The sequence below is a fragment of the Drosophila gunungcola genome (assembly GCF_025200985.1).
Source record: "Drosophila gunungcola strain Sukarami chromosome 3L unlocalized genomic scaffold, Dgunungcola_SK_2 000005F, whole genome shotgun sequence".
Taxonomy (NCBI): Eukaryota; Metazoa; Arthropoda; class Insecta; order Diptera; family Drosophilidae; genus Drosophila; species Drosophila gunungcola.
In genome coordinates, this window is record NW_026453180.1 from 4,496,780 (window position 1) to 4,513,501 (window position 16,722).

The 16,722-nt window shown below is 38.6% G+C and overlaps 8 protein-coding genes across 13 annotated transcripts; 4 read left to right on the plus strand and 4 right to left on the minus strand.

Moving 5' to 3' along the window:
* Positions 1-28: 28 nt before the first annotated feature.
* Positions 29-1,433, plus strand: LOC128259154 (mitochondrial E3 ubiquitin protein ligase 1-like). Of its 3 annotated transcripts, none has more exons than XM_052991352.1 (4): positions 29-218; positions 269-861; positions 914-1,109; positions 1,257-1,433. In XM_052991352.1, the coding sequence occupies exons 1-4, from the start codon at positions 90-92 to the stop codon at positions 1,374-1,376; spliced, it is 1,038 nt and encodes a 345-aa protein (XP_052847312.1). In that variant the 5' UTR covers positions 29-89; the 3' UTR covers positions 1,377-1,433. The 3 variants fall into 3 exon arrangements, with proteins under 3 accessions (XP_052847312.1, XP_052847313.1, XP_052847314.1); XM_052991353.1 differs by having other exon boundaries at positions 272-861; XM_052991354.1 differs by having other exon boundaries at positions 276-861.
* A 382-nt stretch (positions 1,434-1,815) lies between these two features.
* Positions 1,816-3,291, plus strand: LOC128259127 (mitochondrial E3 ubiquitin protein ligase 1). The gene is made up of 4 exons (XM_052991322.1): positions 1,816-2,002; positions 2,052-2,635; positions 2,689-2,896; positions 3,152-3,291. Exons 1-4 carry the CDS (start codon positions 1,898-1,900, stop codon positions 3,269-3,271), a joined length of 1,017 nt encoding a protein of 338 aa, XP_052847282.1. The 5' UTR covers positions 1,816-1,897; the 3' UTR covers positions 3,272-3,291.
* Positions 3,292-3,337: 46 nt separating this feature from the next.
* On the minus strand, positions 3,338-7,386 carry LOC128259117 (FGGY carbohydrate kinase domain-containing protein). Of its 3 annotated transcripts, none has more exons than XM_052991310.1 (6): positions 7,353-7,386; positions 6,192-6,416; positions 4,574-5,587; positions 4,435-4,509; positions 3,608-3,826; positions 3,338-3,548 (listed from the first exon to the last, which is right to left on the minus strand). In XM_052991310.1, the coding sequence occupies exons 2-6, from the start codon at positions 6,375-6,377 to the stop codon at positions 3,399-3,401; spliced, it is 1,644 nt and encodes a 547-aa protein (XP_052847270.1). In that variant the 5' UTR covers positions 6,378-6,416; positions 7,353-7,386; the 3' UTR covers positions 3,338-3,398. The 3 variants fall into 3 exon arrangements, with proteins under 3 accessions (XP_052847270.1, XP_052847269.1, XP_052847268.1); XM_052991309.1 differs by having other exon boundaries at positions 7,230-7,367; XM_052991308.1 differs by lacking the exon at positions 7,353-7,386 and adding an exon at positions 7,073-7,203.
* A 343-nt stretch (positions 7,387-7,729) lies between these two features.
* LOC128259123 (bifunctional peptidase and arginyl-hydroxylase JMJD5) lies at positions 7,730-9,883 on the plus strand. The gene is given in 3 exon segments (XM_052991317.1): positions 7,730-8,327; positions 8,378-8,516; positions 8,519-9,883. Coding segments are annotated over 3 exon segments (1,191 nt in total). The 5' UTR covers positions 7,730-8,054; the 3' UTR covers positions 9,298-9,883.
* A 5-nt stretch (positions 9,884-9,888) lies between these two features.
* Positions 9,889-12,135, minus strand: LOC128259131 (B-cell receptor-associated protein 31). 2 transcript variants are annotated; one of them, XM_052991326.1, is made up of 3 exons: positions 12,014-12,135; positions 11,347-11,916; positions 9,889-10,409 (listed from the first exon to the last, which is right to left on the minus strand). In XM_052991326.1, exons 2-3 carry the CDS (start codon positions 11,848-11,850, stop codon positions 10,227-10,229), a joined length of 687 nt encoding a protein of 228 aa, XP_052847286.1. In that variant the 5' UTR covers positions 11,851-11,916; positions 12,014-12,135; the 3' UTR covers positions 9,889-10,226. The 2 variants fall into 2 exon arrangements, with proteins under 2 accessions (XP_052847286.1, XP_052847288.1); XM_052991328.1 differs by lacking the exon at positions 9,889-10,409 and adding an exon at positions 10,416-10,550.
* A 472-nt stretch (positions 12,136-12,607) lies between these two features.
* LOC128259132 (protein DPCD) lies at positions 12,608-13,448 on the plus strand. Its single transcript, XM_052991329.1, has one exon. It carries the CDS (start codon positions 12,754-12,756, stop codon positions 13,420-13,422), a length of 669 nt encoding a protein of 222 aa, XP_052847289.1. The 5' UTR covers positions 12,608-12,753; the 3' UTR covers positions 13,423-13,448.
* A 453-nt stretch (positions 13,449-13,901) lies between these two features.
* LOC128259134 (uncharacterized) lies at positions 13,902-14,832 on the minus strand. The gene is made up of 2 exons (XM_052991331.1): positions 14,619-14,832; positions 13,902-14,554 (listed from the first exon to the last, which is right to left on the minus strand). The coding sequence occupies exons 1-2, from the start codon at positions 14,640-14,642 to the stop codon at positions 13,937-13,939; spliced, it is 642 nt and encodes a 213-aa protein (XP_052847291.1). The 5' UTR covers positions 14,643-14,832; the 3' UTR covers positions 13,902-13,936.
* A 179-nt stretch (positions 14,833-15,011) lies between these two features.
* On the minus strand, positions 15,012-16,640 carry LOC128259125 (UPF0415 protein C7orf25 homolog). The gene is made up of 4 exons (XM_052991320.1): positions 16,394-16,640; positions 16,010-16,336; positions 15,241-15,792; positions 15,012-15,174 (listed from the first exon to the last, which is right to left on the minus strand). The coding sequence occupies exons 1-4, from the start codon at positions 16,550-16,552 to the stop codon at positions 15,097-15,099; spliced, it is 1,116 nt and encodes a 371-aa protein (XP_052847280.1). The 5' UTR covers positions 16,553-16,640; the 3' UTR covers positions 15,012-15,096.
* Between the last annotated feature and the right edge of the window lie 82 nt (positions 16,641-16,722).

A 16,722-nucleotide genomic window follows, 5' to 3' on the forward strand; every position in this document is an offset into this window, starting at 1 on the left:
CAGTTTAATTTCAAAACACACTATCTTTTTTGATATTTCATACAACCCAGTACCCCATTAAATGCGAGTCAAAATTATTAAAAAACTTAATGCAAAACTCCAAAAATCAAGACATGGAGTTCTTTAACGACTGCGTTGCAGTTGGTGTAGATTTGATATTACTAGGATTTTGTGTACGCGAGTATGTAAACTGCAAACGAACATTGCAGCTGCTAAGGGTGCGTATACTTAATATTTTATAAACAATTCATTGTAATGACTTATTTAGCAGACAGCTCCCCAATACAACATCGATGGGCAGCTAAAATCGTTGGTGGAGAAGCAACCTGGAGGAAAGGTACCTTATGCGGTAATTCGGGGAATGGTTACCCCCATTGGAGATCCAAGACCAACCCAATATTCCAAGGTTCCAAGTGCAAATGGATTTCATCAAATAGTTAAGCTGCATGAGCACAGGATTATCCGGGGAATCACTGGATTATGGAGGAAAAATCACATCTTGCTCCATGAATCCGCAAAGAATATGCCTTTTGAACTACGAAATCAGCAAAATGGAGTGCAAATTGTGGATGCTTTGGGAACATCTTTTTGGGATGTGGACATGGTCTATGATAATTTTGAACGTTCTTCTCTATCGATCTTTGATCGCATTTGTGGCTTCTTTTCCGGTGTTCCCCAAAGAGGTTTTCAAACCACCGAAGAGCTTTTGAGGGACGGAGGATTTCTCACCGCCATTGGAGAATTGAAATTGGATGGTAACACTTTGAGGATGCAACCTTCCCAGAAAGGACCTCTCCTCTTAACAACAGCCAGCAAATTCACGATTGTAAAGCGATTAGAAAAAGCCAATGGAGAAAATATGTGGGTGGTATTAAAAAATTCTTTCTTTATATTCACTATGTATATTTTTCAGTTTAAAGCTTTTTGTGTGCGGCACCATTTCTGTCCTTCTAATTGCTTTTATTGCTAGCAAGATTTACAAGAGGAATAAAAAGAAGATAGAGGAGTCCAAAATACACAATAGCCTGGAGAGGGAACGAAATTTGGTTCGTCCTGTCAGTCTGAAGCAGGATCAGCTTTGCGTAGTGTGCGGCACAAATGCCAAAGAAGTAGGTTTCAGACCCTTTATAAAACTTTCCGTTTCTTGGCTTTGTTTTATCTATATCTTGATACAAAAAAAAATTTTAAACTATATTTTTCTTTATATAAACCATTTTAAATCCCTTAATAGATAATAACCATATTATTTCTCTTAGATCATTCTACTGCCTTGTGGTCATGTCTGCCTTTGCGAGAATTGCTCCCAGATGATCTCCATCACATGTCCTGTTTGTCGTTGTAATATTGAATCTAAGGCAGCCGCGTTCATTGCCTAGAAATCAGAGCATCAAATTAATCATGTTGTTTCTTTTCTCATATAATGATGTTTAAAAAATATAATATTAAAAGATCTTAAACCCTGACAAATGCTAGTTCTTCTCTCTGCAAAATAAGTCCATACTCTAGATTCTAACTTATTTTGAATAAATAAATAATAATAAAAACTATTCTAGTACATTTTAGAGTTTGATTTTTTTTCCGGAATTAAAAAAATAAAACCCAAATAGTTTGATAAGAAAAGGATTTGTGTACTCGTTTTATTAATTTAATTAAATTAAATAATTAATAACGAAATTTAATTTATTTTGCATCCGTTCCCTTTTGCAAAACATAACTATTATGAATTTAAATTCTTCAGTACAATAATATATGACTTGAACTAGTTCCCTAAATAACGGTCAACAACACAGTGTTGAAAACGCGTTATCACTTCCAAATAGCGCTAGCTCAAACACAGCCACACTAAAAAAACATATGGTCTGTGGGTAAAACAAAAACATTAAAATCAAATCATAATATGGAATTTCTACACGAATCAATTGCACTGGGCGTGGATTTATTAATATTAGGCCTATGCGCGCGGGAGTATGTGACATATAAGCGCACCGCCCAAGTGCTTAAGGTGCGTATAGTTGATATTTCATATGGGATTTTACTTATTCAATTTGCAGACCGCACCGCAATATAATATAGATGGGCAGCTAAAATCGGTGGTGGATCAGCAGCACGACAAGAAGATACCATATGCGGTAATTCGCGGCACAGTCACACCCATTGGGGTTCCATTGCGAAGTTCTCTGGTGCCCAGTGTTAGTGGGGTGCTCCAAATAGTGAAGCTGCATGAGCACAGGATCACGCGGGGATTCGCCGGCTTCTGGACGGAGCACCATAAGCTGCTCCATGAATCCGCCAACGAGATGCCCTTCGAGTTGCGCAATCAACAGCACGGAGTGGAGATTGTGGATGCTTTGAGTGCAGCCGTTTTGGATGTGGACATGGTTTATGACAACTATGAACCCTCCAGTTTGTCCCTCTTCGATCATATCTTTGGTTTCTTCTCTGGCGTTCGTCAGAGGGGGCTGCAGACCACCGAGGAGGTGCTCAGGGAAGGCAGTTTTCTCACCGCCATCGGAGAGCTGGAATTGGATGGCAACACCCTCAGGATGCAGCCTTCGCAGGAGGGACCTCTTTTCCTGACCACCGCCACCAAGTCCACGCTCATCAAGCGGTTTGAAGATGCCAAGGCAGCCTCCATGTGGGTAAAACTCCTTTTGGGTATATAGATTTCAAAATATGAACACTTTTCAGATTTAAACTTGTAATTTGTGGCACCATTTCGGTTGTCCTGATTGGATTCATTGCCAAGAAGATCTATCGCAGGAGGAAACAGGAACGGGAGGAGGCCAAAATTCGCAATCGTCTGGAGACGGAGCGAAGGGAACGACGGGCGAGGAGTCGTCCTCACACTTTGTCACAGGATCAGCTTTGTGTGGTGTGCTCCACCAATCCGAAAGAGGTGAATACCATTAGACATCGAAATTATATAACAATTTGTACTTTAAATTAGGTGTTTATACTAAATTTAACATTTATGTAACAAAACTAAATGCTGATTATGTACGCAGTTATTTGGCTTAAACTGCATAATTAATTTAAGTTATATATAAAATTGTCTTTAAAGAAGCTATATAATTTTAGTACTACATAATATATAATTTTAGTACTACACCTATACTTTTTCATTAGCTATTTACCACTTATCTGCTTTTAGATCATCCTACTGCCGTGTGGTCATGTCTGTCTCTGCGAGGACTGCGCCCAGAAAATCTCCATTACCTGCCCCGTTTGTCGTGCAAATATCGCCTCCAAGGCAGCCGCCTTCATCGCCTAGAAACCAATCGAATGCCAAACAAGATCACCTTGTACCTGTGTGCGCCAACCCATTATTTTGTTACAATGCTCATGTAAAGGCATTTATTTTCAAATTATTTAAAGTTCAAGACAACGAAAAGTGTAAGTTATTCAGTGTCTCCTTGCATAATGCTCCTATATTGGCGTTGGTTCTTCAGCAGCTGTAGGAACACCTTGTATTTGCGGTTGTGAAACTCCAAGGTTTCTGGGTTTGGCTTGACCAGATGGCCTGTGCCACCCATAGCCTTTGAGGCGCTCTACAAATGCACAAAAAGTTAGATGAATTTTATATAGTTATTTCTGTAAGCCCACCCACCTCCAAGCTGTCAAAGTGTCCCGATGCAGCTGCTCCCAATGCAGCAGCTCCCACCAGAACCATTTCCTGTTCGTCCGGAATTAAGGTGGGCAGTTTGCAGATATCCGCATGGCATTGCACGTACAAAGGATTCTTGGCCAGTCCACCACAAAAAAGGAGCGTTTGGAAGGGCGCTCTGCCGTACTGATATAGGTTCTCGATAATGTGACGAGTTCCATACTGAAAACCAATAAAAATTAAACGAATAAAAATCATATATTTCATATTTAAGACAGTCACAAACAAAACAAATGTACAGATGTGTGTGCAATGCACTTCTTGAAATATTTCAATTGAGCCTAAGAATTCGCGTTTTTTATTATTTAATAACTGATCAATATCATATCATATAGCAGAAAATGTACATATATATATACATAACTAAATACACGTCATAAAAGGTTCAAGATGAGCTTTAGCATTCGCATATCGATTTTTAAAACAAATGTACAGATGTCTGGGAATTTTGTAACGCAAAAAATGGCCATATTTCAATTGAGCTTAAGAATTCGCGTTTATGATTTTTTTGTTAGCAATCAAATAAATATCATAACATAGCAGAAATGTGTAAATGCTCTATATGAGCTTTAAAATTCGCGTTTTTTATTTTTAAATCAGTTACAAAATGTAAATATGTGTAAATTTATAAGGCTAACACATGCTCGTCGTGAAAGGTTCCAGATAAGCTTAAGAATTCGCGTAATGATTTGGTGGTTATCTTTCTTAGTAATATATTGAGATAATTCTTAGTTATTATTAACTATTAGAATATATAAACTATAACTTACAGCCAGAGCTTGAACGAAAGCCAAGTATCTAATGGCCAGAGATTTAATTCCACGCGTCATGTCCAAGCCAGAAATCTTAAACAAAAATCAATTTCTGTGTAAGCTATTGATCAGAAAGCGAATAGACTTGGCCACTTACCATTCCTCGCAGCGTGGGATCTGCGATGGGCGATCGATTGCCATGAAAATCCGGCCAGACATGCAAATCCTGGGTAAGACAGTTCACCTGATCGAGTCCTCGCTCAGCCGCCAACTTCGTGAGTAGCTTATTGAGATGCTGATAGATAAACTTATCCTCCCCCAGTGTTGACTTCAACTCAGCGTAGGATTCATGGGACTTAATGACGTGATCCAAGAGGTGACCTGCAATACTCTGACCACCTTCGTTAAGGAAATAGCCAGGTATGATGGCATCCTGGTATGGACCCCAAACGCCATGGGCGAAACAGGCCTTTCTGGTGATGCTCATGTGGCAGGTGGAAGTGCCGGCGATCAAAGCCATTTTGCCCTGGACATCGTCGTCCTTGGATTCTTTTGAACGGCAGCCAAACATTCCCAAGGCCCCAGCATGGGCATCAATTAAGGAAGTGCTGACCACAGTGCCAATTGGCAATCCCAATTCGCCGGCTGCCTTGGCCGTAAGTCCTTTGCCCACTTTTCTGCCCGGCGGCTGGACATCACTGCCCAGTTTCTCGAAGTTATTCCGGGTCAACTCCTCCAAATCCGCCTGCTCGAGAAACTGCTTGTTCCAACTCTCATTTGCTGCATCGTAGTTCCATTTGCAGACCACGGAGCAAAGCGATCGGGTATCCACACCAGTTGCTCGCCAGGTCAAAAAATCAGGCAGATCGAAAACTCTCCAAATATTAGAAAAAGTTTTCGAAAGATTCCTCTTCAGCCAGAGCAATTTCGGCACTTCCATCTCCAGGGAAACCTGGCCACCCACATATTTCAGAAGCGTATGCTTAAACGAATTTATCTCCTGCGTTTCCTGCTCCGCTCGATGATCCATCCAGAGGATTATGTTCTGCTCCGCCTCACCGGACTTACTCACACTCAGCGGCGATCCTTGGGCACCCAGAACCACCAAGGAGCAGGTGGCATCAAAGCCAATGCCCTTCACCTCTGACTTATCGACGCCGGCAATGACTTTCTGTAAAATCAGCAAACTGGGTTAATCTAATCTCCGCGAGAATCGTCGCCAAACGACGGAGGTTATCGCACGGAAAAAAATTATAAATCATTTTATGCTTCTATCTGTCTATGGATCATAATTTTGAATCAATCATAATTTTCCTAAATTACTTATTTTTAATTTTGTGGTGCTATTACTGTGAATAATTTATTTAGGTTATAAATCAATCCTAAGATTGTTTTTTTTAGGCTTATCATTATTTATCAACAAGTTTGTTAGATTAATTTATATTTTGTTGTAAAAACTTAGTTTATTGAACTTAAAAACGCCTTTAATTTTGACCTATTAGTTGGATGTTCAACAAAGTTATCCAAACGATCGCAAATTTTATTTTGACACGATAAGAACATAAGAACCATAATGTTTTATAAATCAATCTTAAGATAAGTAGACTGTGATTAAGATCAATTTATATTTAGTTGTAAAGATTTTTGTTTTGTTTCCTTTTGATTCTATGTTTTGTTTCAATCAAGTTGATTTTTGATTCATTTAGCTGATTTTGTGAAAATGAAAAAACGTTGAAATCGATCTTGAAATGATTTTAAGAGCCCCTAAAACTTACCTTCACCACCTGGCAGATGGATTGCCAGATATTATCGGAGGACTGGTTGTAGTAGTCCGGCTCTGGGTTCCAGGTTTTGATGGCCTGCACCGCCTGCTCGAGGACACGCCCATCGGCGGCCACCAGGGCGGCCCTTGCACTGCCCGTGCCCACATCGACGCCCACAAAGTACGGTCCGGATGACATTTCCAGGTCGCCGACTCCGTCACAGACGCCTCTAATCACCTTGGCGGTCAAATAAATGTTATTTACTCAATGCAAAAACCGAAAACGAAAACGAATCGAGAACCAAAACCGAAACCAAATGCGTGTGAAGTCGTCGAGCGTCGGAGGCAAACTGATAAGCAACCTGATATGCGAACGCCCAGCGAACCCAGAAATCGTTAAAATAAACCCAAGTACCGGTTTGTAAAGATCTCACTGAATTACAATTACTTATGAGTTCAGTGGGGTTCGGCTGCTGATCATATAGAGACATTACTGGATATATGTGTGTAATTTCAAACTAAATTATTCATAATTTCTTATAAATCCATTCATTTTTTTAAGAGGTTTAAATACTTTTGAGTTTCTGCTGGTTGCTACTATATGTACTCATTTCATACTGAAAAACTTTAGTTTTCTCTAATAAAAATACAAATAAAATTTAAGTATATATAAATGAATATTGTTAAATTTCATTTTGGCTTTAAAAAGTTTATTATTGTAGGAACTATTTTGTGCACTATAGTTCCACACTATTTATCTTGTGATTTCCTTTTTATTTATTGACCTAGTAGCCCTTACATCTACTGACATATTTATTTGTAAATTTCAATTAAATTATTTGGCTTATTGACTTATTGAATTATGGTTTTCCCCTATCAACCCAAAACATTTACCATTAATTTTGTTTGCTGGTAAATGATTTTGTTTTGCACCAATCTTTTGCCACATTTTATTAAGCCAAACAACATTTTAATTTAGAAAAGGCCCAAAATTAATACAATTTTTAACCGAAAGCAAACCGAAATTAGTAGAAATACAAAACAGGCACACCTGATTGTTTTCAAATATTTGAGCAATGTTTTGCTTTACTTGTACATATGCGCAGGTTGTTTATCACCGCAAAAACACACACATTTGAATTTGCTTTTATTTTAATATTTATTCCGCAGTCACCTGTCGCAGAACCAGTCTCGACGAGTCGCTCTCAACCACTAGTTCGAATTCAATTCAATATTCAAATTCAACAGACGCTGTTCAAAAAATCATTTTGCAGTGAAAAATTAAAAATACCTGGTTTCCAACAATAATTACAATTAAAGGAATAATACTCAAAAACATATCCAGAAAAATATAAAAACCTAATCTTAAAATCTTAAAAAAAATAAAAGTCGTTAAAAGAATACCCAATATAAATCACATTTCATTATTCTTAAAAACATTTTATTGGACTATTCCAAAAATTATAAAATTTAATTTGATTATCATAAAACTGTAAGGCCTTGAGCTCTTTTCTAATAGTGCGCTTACAAAAAGATTTATAGATTAGCGATTTGTTATCTAGACTTCCCCAAATCAAATTTTCGAATTATCAATCGTTATCGGAGATAAGCAGCGAATTTATTATACGTCTATAAAACAAAATAAATGATTAAGATATAACTTAGTTAAAAAATATTGGGTCCTACATTTCTGATTCATTCTGCCTAAAAATATGCTTTGCAGCGACAGTTGCTAAAAGAAATATATTTTAAAGACCTTTAAACATCGATTAAACTATTATTTCTTTCGTATCGATATATAAATGATTTAATACATCTGGCAACTCAGCGGCTTAGTAAACAAAATAGTAAACAAACAGGAGTTTTGAAGTATTCCATGGATTCTGAGTTATTAAAGCTGTCGAAACTGCTTCCCCGTTGGGTGGATATAGAAAGTGTTGTTCAAAATGAAATTGAGGCTCGTTATATACTTAAAAAGACTATTGATTTCATGGAGAAACTAAATTCTAGAGGAGATTCCCAGGAAGAGGAGACAAGATACCTCATAGATGCCCTGGTGGACAGGAATTGGGAACGCATTCACACAGGACACTTTAGCAAAGTACCTTTGAGTACAAGGAAGATATATGCCATAGGTTGTTATTTCAAGGTGGGATTTATCTATCCCAAAGTGTACCAACTAAAAATGATTTTTTTCAGATTTTTTTCCTACTCCTGGAGAGCACGAGTCCTGCCCAAAAGGAGCTATGCAGTGGGATCCTGGATGAGGCCCAACTTTTGGGTTGCACGGAGGATTGGAGTGAACTGAAAGCGTCCTTAATGGATTACCTAGATAAGAAGGTTTGGGGGGTTCCGGAACTCTGCCCATTTTGGAACCACTAAAACGAATTTCCTGTACCTGTGATGTACCCCAATTAGAAGCGCCCAGCTTAAAAGAATTTCAAACAAAGTGCTTTCAAGCAGGACAACCTACGCTTCTTTTAAACACCATCCAACATTGGCCTGCTCTGATTAAATGGTTGGATCTCAATTACCTTCTCCAAGTGGCCGGAAATCGCACGGTGCCCATCGAAATAGGATCCAACTATGCCAGTGAAGAGTGGTCCCAGCAGCTGGTGAAGATTTGCGATTTCCTGAGCAGGCAATTTGCAGGAGATAAATCCAATCAGGAGATTGAGTATCTCGCCCAGCACGAGCTCTTCTCCCAGATCCCAGCTCTCAAGAAAGATATATCCATTCCCGACTACTGTTCCATTAGCAACGAGGATCCTCCGGGAGATGTGGACATCAAAGCCTGGCTGGGACCAGCGGGAACCATATCACCCATGCACTACGATCCCAAACACAATATATTGTGCCAAGTTTTTGGTTCTAAAAGAATTATACTAGCTGCTCCTGCAGATACAGACAACCTATATCCCCACGAAAGCGAATTCTTGAGCAATACCTCTCGTATAGATGCTGCCCATTTGGATCTGGATACCTATCCGCTGCTGGAAAGAGTCAAGTTCTACGAGTTGCTCCTTCAACCTGGCGACTGTTTGTACATGCCACCCAAATGGTGGCATTACGTGAGATCTGAGGCCCCCAGCTTCTCTGTCAGCTTTTGGTGGGAGTAATATTGGATATGATTCAATATCTATGATTTGAAACATATAATTCAAATTAATTGATGATAATATTATGATTCAAAAAGCAGAGGTTCAAGAATAGTAGTAATAGTAGTCTTGTCTCTTTATCACTTTCATTATAGAAAAAATGTTTTACTGTTTAGCATAAAATACTTTTTTTTTAATATTTATAAGCCATATTAAAAGTCTACTACAAGGAATATAATCCATTATTAACAAGAACGACTGTAAAATGCCCAGATAAATATTTAGATTTGGCATATAAAACCAAATTTTATAAGCTTTAAATATAATATTATCGTTTAATTTTCCATATTAAAATGCCTAGATAAGATGCCTCATTATCATTTCATTTGCTGAACTAATTTTAATTGTCACTTATTCGTAATTTTCAACAAAATATTGTGCAATAGTGCAATGCTATATAGTTCCGATTTCCGAGCGAACATTGATCGCCAGCTGGACAAACAGGTTGCCGTTTGACGTCATTAAAATGAATAAACCAGCGATTGGTAAATCAGACATGATGTGGACTATCAGCCCAAAGATGAATCATCGAATCTACCAAAACTGGAGGAGTACTTTATGGTTGTTCTTTTAATAGCCACGACGCTTTTTGGGTGTGTTACTGTGGCAAACAAAACTTAACACATAGGAATTAAATACAAAGAATTTTCGGGCAAAACAAACGCAAAGGGGAGACCACTATCAATAAGCCCCATTCGTTATCAATGGGCGTGTGTAGTTGTGTGTATATGAATGAGGACTAACATTAAGATGTGTGTGCTTGTTGTTTATCGATTTTAAAAATCGTTTATAATCTTTTTTAAATGTGCCTGCTTTCGCTGCCCCACCGCCATGTTTTTATAAGTCTTATCGTTATTTAAATGTTTCGGACATCGCTCTTCTTCGAGGGCTTAATCATCCTTGTTTCCGGCTCCGCCGATGGTGATCTGCTTCTGCAGCTTGCTGTACTCCTCGGTGAGTCGGTCGTATTCGCGGTTGAGGCTCTCCGCCTGGGACTTAACCGCCTCCTTGTCCTTCTTCTCGCGATTCAGATCGGAGGTGAGCTCCTGGACGCGTTCGCGCAGCTTGTTGAGCTGCAAAAACGATTTCGGTTTAAGTTTCGATTGGGTTTTTCGGACTCGAATGGGAATGGTTGTGAGGTGGGTACTGTAGATGGGGGATACTTAGGACACTCGGGCGGTGAGTCCTTGCACACGTCTCCGCAGTCTTGACAGCTGTTTAAAGAGTTAACAAGATGATTTAACTTTCGAGTAAGTGGCTGCGGAATTTCATAGCCCAACTTTTGTGTTTGGGTGTGGTTTCAAAAACTTTCAGCTGCGGTCAAGATAATAGCAGTAGTCCTATCACAATTTTCACTTTAAAAGTTTAGAACAACGGTGAAAACTGTGTACTATTTTGCAGTCTCCACGCTGCTTTTAGTTTAAGATTAAGTTATGCTTTTAAATTGCCTCTCTAAATCAACTATTATTTACATGATATTTTTATTTACGTTCTTTTGACTTCATATAATATCTTAGTAGAAGAAAAACTAAATATTCAGATCTCCTCCCTAATACAATTACGATATCTATGACACCAGTTCTTAAATTCATTTTCAATCAAAGAAGCTAAAATAGAATTATAAAAGAAATTAAAATAACAAATAGTAGCCATATTTTGTGCCTATGGTATAATGTAAAATGTATTTTAAACTAAAAATTAATGCAGAATAAGCAAGTAAATTAGATAGTAATATGAAACCTTAATTTGTGACTATAATTATATGAAAATGGGATTTGATCTGATGGTTTCTCCATACTGATTACCCTACTATTAAAATTAGCTTCATCTGATTTCTCTCTATTGACTACCCTATTTTTTGACCACACCTTCTTATATGCATTGCCATATTTTTACAGCTGGTAGTAGCCAATGTAACTCCAAAGTCTTAGGTGTTAGCTCTCTAGACATGCCATTAGTCCTGGGGATCTGGTGATGCAGGATGCGTGCCATAATAATGGACAGACTTACCTCAATCAGTGTGGTATCCTCGCCAGCTTCCTTGGCCTTCTCGGTCTTCTTGTCCTCCATCAGAGATCTTGCGGCTGCGGTGGCACTTTGGGCCTGCTTCAGGGAGGCCTCACTTTGGGCCAAGAGATTCGCCTGTGCCGACACCAAGGTCACCAATTTCCGGATGACCAGAACGAGGAACACGGAGAATCCGCAAATGTAGAAATTTCTCTGAGCGCGGAACAACTTCATGCTGTGCTGCATTTCCACATTCAAATGCACTTCACCGGTCTGCTCGAAATTGGAATACTTTCGCATTTCGCGAATGGACTCCAGCAGGAACAGGATTAGGACTCCCAAGATCAGGACGAAATATATGTGCGCCTGTTGGCCCAACATGGCCAGAAACTTGGATTTGAAGAGCCGGTTCCATCGGTAAGGACTTGCAATTGGAAGTACGAGCAAAAGGACAAAGGCTATTTCTGCATAGAGAAATCCAGCGATCAAAGTCCACACCAAACTCATTTTTAAATGCTTTTTGAATTAATTCGTTTGCTTCGATTTTCACTCTTTTTTTTCGTCGACTGCTGTCTGCAAGGAAAAATATATTCCCAAATTAGCTGTTAGTTCTACGGATTCCTTGGGATTCTATTTTTAGACTACGGCCGGAGTACGTGCGGCTGCTTACTTTAAATAGCAATAATTAAATAGATGCCGTGATGAAATATGCGAATATTTTATGTAGTCACCGCGGTGGCCACGTCAACTCTGTTTTTTTGTGTACAATCAGAGCTGCCAACTTGTGCTTAGGAATTTACTGTAAATAAAACAGCCAGAAAAAAAGCTATAAGAGTAGATAGAAAAATAGATTTATTAATTACCACATTTTTTACCTCTAAAGTCTATTGAAGATTATTTTTTTTATATATTTTAAAATGGTATTTTTTCTCTCTGTTTTCAATACTATTTTTATACCTATTAATCTATAAAAACAGCGAGATTCATTAATACTCATTTGTGTATCTACTCAAAGTAACTTTTTTAAACTGTTTAATTTATGTTTCTTTAACCTTTTGAAGTGATCAAGTATTTATTATACTAGTATACTTTAAAAAAAACTTGTGTCAACTTTGTATCAATAAAAACAGTTAAAATTAAAGACATCAAAAATTTTAAAAGCTATTACGAAAAAAACCATTGACAAAAAAAGCTAAATAAAAAATATAACCAAATGTTTAAAATCCTACCACGCGTTGGCAGCCCTGTTTGCGATGTAAACAAACTGGTCAGCTGGGTTGCCAGGTTGCCAACGAAATGTGCTTTTCAACAAATTTTCAACTTTGCGCCATCGATCAAATTCTCTCCTTCGATTCAGTTGTTATTTTCGATTCCTCAAAGATTAACACGTAATCTTCCATTACTTCCGAGATGTCCTACCAAAACTGGCTGAATTACCTGCAATCGGCGGAGAAGAACTCGATGATTAGTGGCAGGGCACGCAAGGTGCTCTATAAGTTTCCGGACGGAAGGCAAATGGCCGAGGAATACAACATGGAAACTGGGATCGTACAACGCAGGGCCTGGAAATCCAAAAGCAACAAGATAATGGGCGAATCGGAGTGGGAAATCGAGTTGGGTGAGGAGCCACGTCAATTGAATTGGTCTGGAAATAAAGCACAAGGATCTGGTGACGATGATGATTCCCTATCCGGCGGAGATTTCACTCTACGGGAAAGTAACACCGCTCCTCTGCTAACCAAGAGGATTACCAAGAAGAATATCGAGTGGCGCATACGTAATATGCCATTTGCCCTGGATATCTATAATGTAACCGCCGATCCCGAAAAGCGGGCCATCATAGTGCGCACCTCGAACAAGAAGTACTACAAGGTCATCCAGATCCCCGACTTGGATCGCTGTGGGATAAAGCCCTCGCAGGAAAGCCTCTCCGTTCATCACCAGTTCAACACCCTGATTATAACCTACCAAAAACCAGCCATTCTCTGCGAAATGGAGGCGCAGGTTCTGCTGCTACTCAAGAATGTCGAAACTGAAACGGACATGGACGACCTGCTAAAGGGTCTGATGGCCAAATAAATAAGATAGATTATAGAACTACAAAATACGTCCTATTTTGATTATTATAGGGCAGGGTCTGGGCTTAAGCTTCAAAGATTTCGGTACATTTTTATGGGACCAGATCAAGTTGTCTAGTAATTTTTCATAGCAAATGTCGCTTAAAACATTCAAAATATGACTAAGATTATATTTATATAATATATACTTTTATGTCATTGTGACGAACTTGCGGACTTGGAAACTGATCTCGAAATAACTGAAATTAGAACCAATAGCAGGTCTTGCAAGTCAATTACTATGTAAACACAGTCATTCAGATTAAGTATTTTTAAAGTAAAGCTTTTTTAAAGGGGTCATTACAATTTTAAACTGAAGGCACTACAATTTAAAATTTTTATGAAGGTAAAAAGGCTTAAAAGTAAGTTGCAATTTGAACTACAGGCCATTGTATTATAAGAGATCTTCCAATCTTCCGATCGAAATTAAACAAAATCAGAGACATTTTGAAGGTACGAAAATCATTGTTCTTAGCCTATTTCTGGAAGCTCTCGGCCATGCCGGCATAACTGGCCAGAGAAGGAGCCGATGAGCTGGTGAAGAGACTATAATCGAAGGAGGGCAGTTCCAAAGGGGCCAAAGAGGGCAAATCCAGATCATCGCTGCCCGTGAGCCTGTGGTTATCGTAGGGATCTCGTTCATCCACATCCTTCAGGGGATCACTCTTCCTTAGCGTCTCCATTTGGGGCTCCGAGTTGGCCAAATTGTTGGGGACTTTTATAATCAGGGACGATGTAAACTTGGCATCGAAATCCTGGACTGTTTTGTCAATTGCCTTGGCCACCGATTGCGCGGATCCTCCGGCTCCACTTGCTCCATTTTCCGGCCGTAATGGTAACATAGGACTGGTTTCCTTTAACGGAGCGAAGTCCTTCAACTTATTTAAGCCATGCTGTGTTTTCCGCATCTCAATTTGGCGCAGTTTTCGCTGGAAGTCCAACGTTAATGTGTTCAGAACTTCTATGGACTTTGGCAGAGCCACTCGTTTTTGGGCATCCTGCATGTAAATTAGGGATGTCTCCAACGCTTTTATGGCCTCCTCATAGCGATGATTGCGTATAAAACGCTCTGATCTTCGCTCGTGGAAATGAGCCTTTATATAAATATAAACATTACATTTTTCACAGGAAAAATACAACTTTTATTTGAGTTCTTACCAAATTAAGTGGTGCGCAGTCCATGCTTGCGGTTTTCTCGTTGAATTTTAAGTTTACCTCTTTCCTTTAATTTTTTTTTATATGCCTTCCACTGAAATATTACAAAACTAATATCCAAATGTGTTGTCTTTTGGTTCTAAGCTATTAAAATGTTTGTTCTTTTACAAAAGTCGCAATTTCCCCAAATTTCTCTTTTGTTTACATATGTTTTCCGCATGCGATATGGCAGCTCTGTCTTCAAATCAATCGATAGATCAATTTATCGATTTAATTAAGTTGCAACCTATCAAATTTAAATTGATCAAATTAATTTTCACTTTAAAACTTTTTGAAATATACAAAAAGAAATCAATTATTTGCAGATTTAATATTTATTGCAGAATACACACAAAATTTAACGATTAAAATTTATTTCCATTCAAAATGTTTTTAAAAAAATCACATAATAAATATTTAAAAAGTTAACATTTATTGTCTTTTAAAGCGGTCTTCCTGTGGCTTGTTTTCCCTCTGTAAGTGCAACAGAAGCATGTATAAACACAGGCACATTGATACCCTGCAAAATATAATAAAGAAAATAGAATAGTTCAAAAAGTACATTTTATCAAATAGCTATACATACCTGCATTTTAGCTGATCTAACAAAAGCCTTGTTCGAAGTCACGGTGAAAATTTGTCTGGCCATGCCGAAACTAAAGATTTTTAGACTTCGCTCGTTCACATTGGCAGTGAAACGTATGTGGGAGAATTCCTCGGGTATATTTTCCACATCCGGAAAAACGGTTACCCTGTTCATCAGCTCCTCGGCTCGTTTTCGTTCGCCCTCGCCACCCACAATATCTAGGATACTTTGAAAGGCATCGTAGGCTAATTGGCAGCAAACTAAAGTTTTTCCTTCTAGAATTTTTTCTAGCAAAGGTTTGAGTGGCGAGGCTCTTTCCCTTTCGGCTTGTTCGGTGAGCAGTGGCTCCTTGTAGACCCAATTGGCAGATCCATTGGTCAGGGCACTCACATAGGCCAGTAGAGTGGTCACATCCAGATTCAATTCATTCGAGGTGGTGGCATATTGATCCAAATCACTATCGGGTGATTCCAAAGAGGCTGTTTGCACGCCCATTTCTAGAAGTTCTTCATGCAGAGAATCCTCGATTTTGTTGGAGAAGTAAAAGACTATCTGAGAGAGGATAAATTCTATGAGTTGTGATAAGCACTAACTTTGTCTCTTTTAAAATATTTCAAATTTGGTGCGTTCAACATAAAATAAGTGGAACAATGTATAGTTTTCCAAAACCAACATTTCCATAATGCCTACATGGGTTTCAAAACATTGATTTATGGTTGAAAAACAAAGAAGATGGACTGTATAAATTACAAAAATCATAGCTACCCACCTTGGGCCTCTGGAACATGCAGAAACTGAGCTCACTAGCCTCTAGATAGTCCTCTGCCTGATCCAAAACGCTCCTCGCCCCGATGCTTACGCATCCTTTGGCCGCGTCCTCAACGGACTTTGAGTTCCTGGCTATCACCTTGACCCATTTGAGACCATTATTGGCCACTATATCAACTCGCAAAGGATTATCTCGGGATTCTAGGCGAAAAACGGCATTGATGTCCACCACTCCTTGTTGCAAACGCAGAGTTTTAATCAGAAAATCATAGTAGACAAAGTTACTACTTGTTATATGGTGTTCCTTTACCGATTTTGTAGTAATCACCTTCAAGAAAAACTTGTCGTTTAGTGGAAGTTTCCAGAATAGTGAAAAAAAACAAACCTTATTTAGAAATTTTAGTTCCTGTTGAATTTTTCTCTGCACTTTACTGACTCCGGGAAGGTCCTCAAAGTCAATTAACGCCTTTTTCAGTTCCTCCCCCAATTTAACTTTCTTGTGGGCCTCTTCGTTAAGTTTCTCTTGAACATCTTGTTCCTCCATTTTTATATTTGATTAATATTTACAAAAATCACGAAATAATTGTTTTCAACTGTCAGCTGTTTCAGTTTGGTAAACAAAGATGGCTGCGAAATTGCGGATTTCACAACACTAGTAACTGCATTTTCTTTTTTATTCCAGGTAGACAGTTCCCACTGGGCACTATCGATATT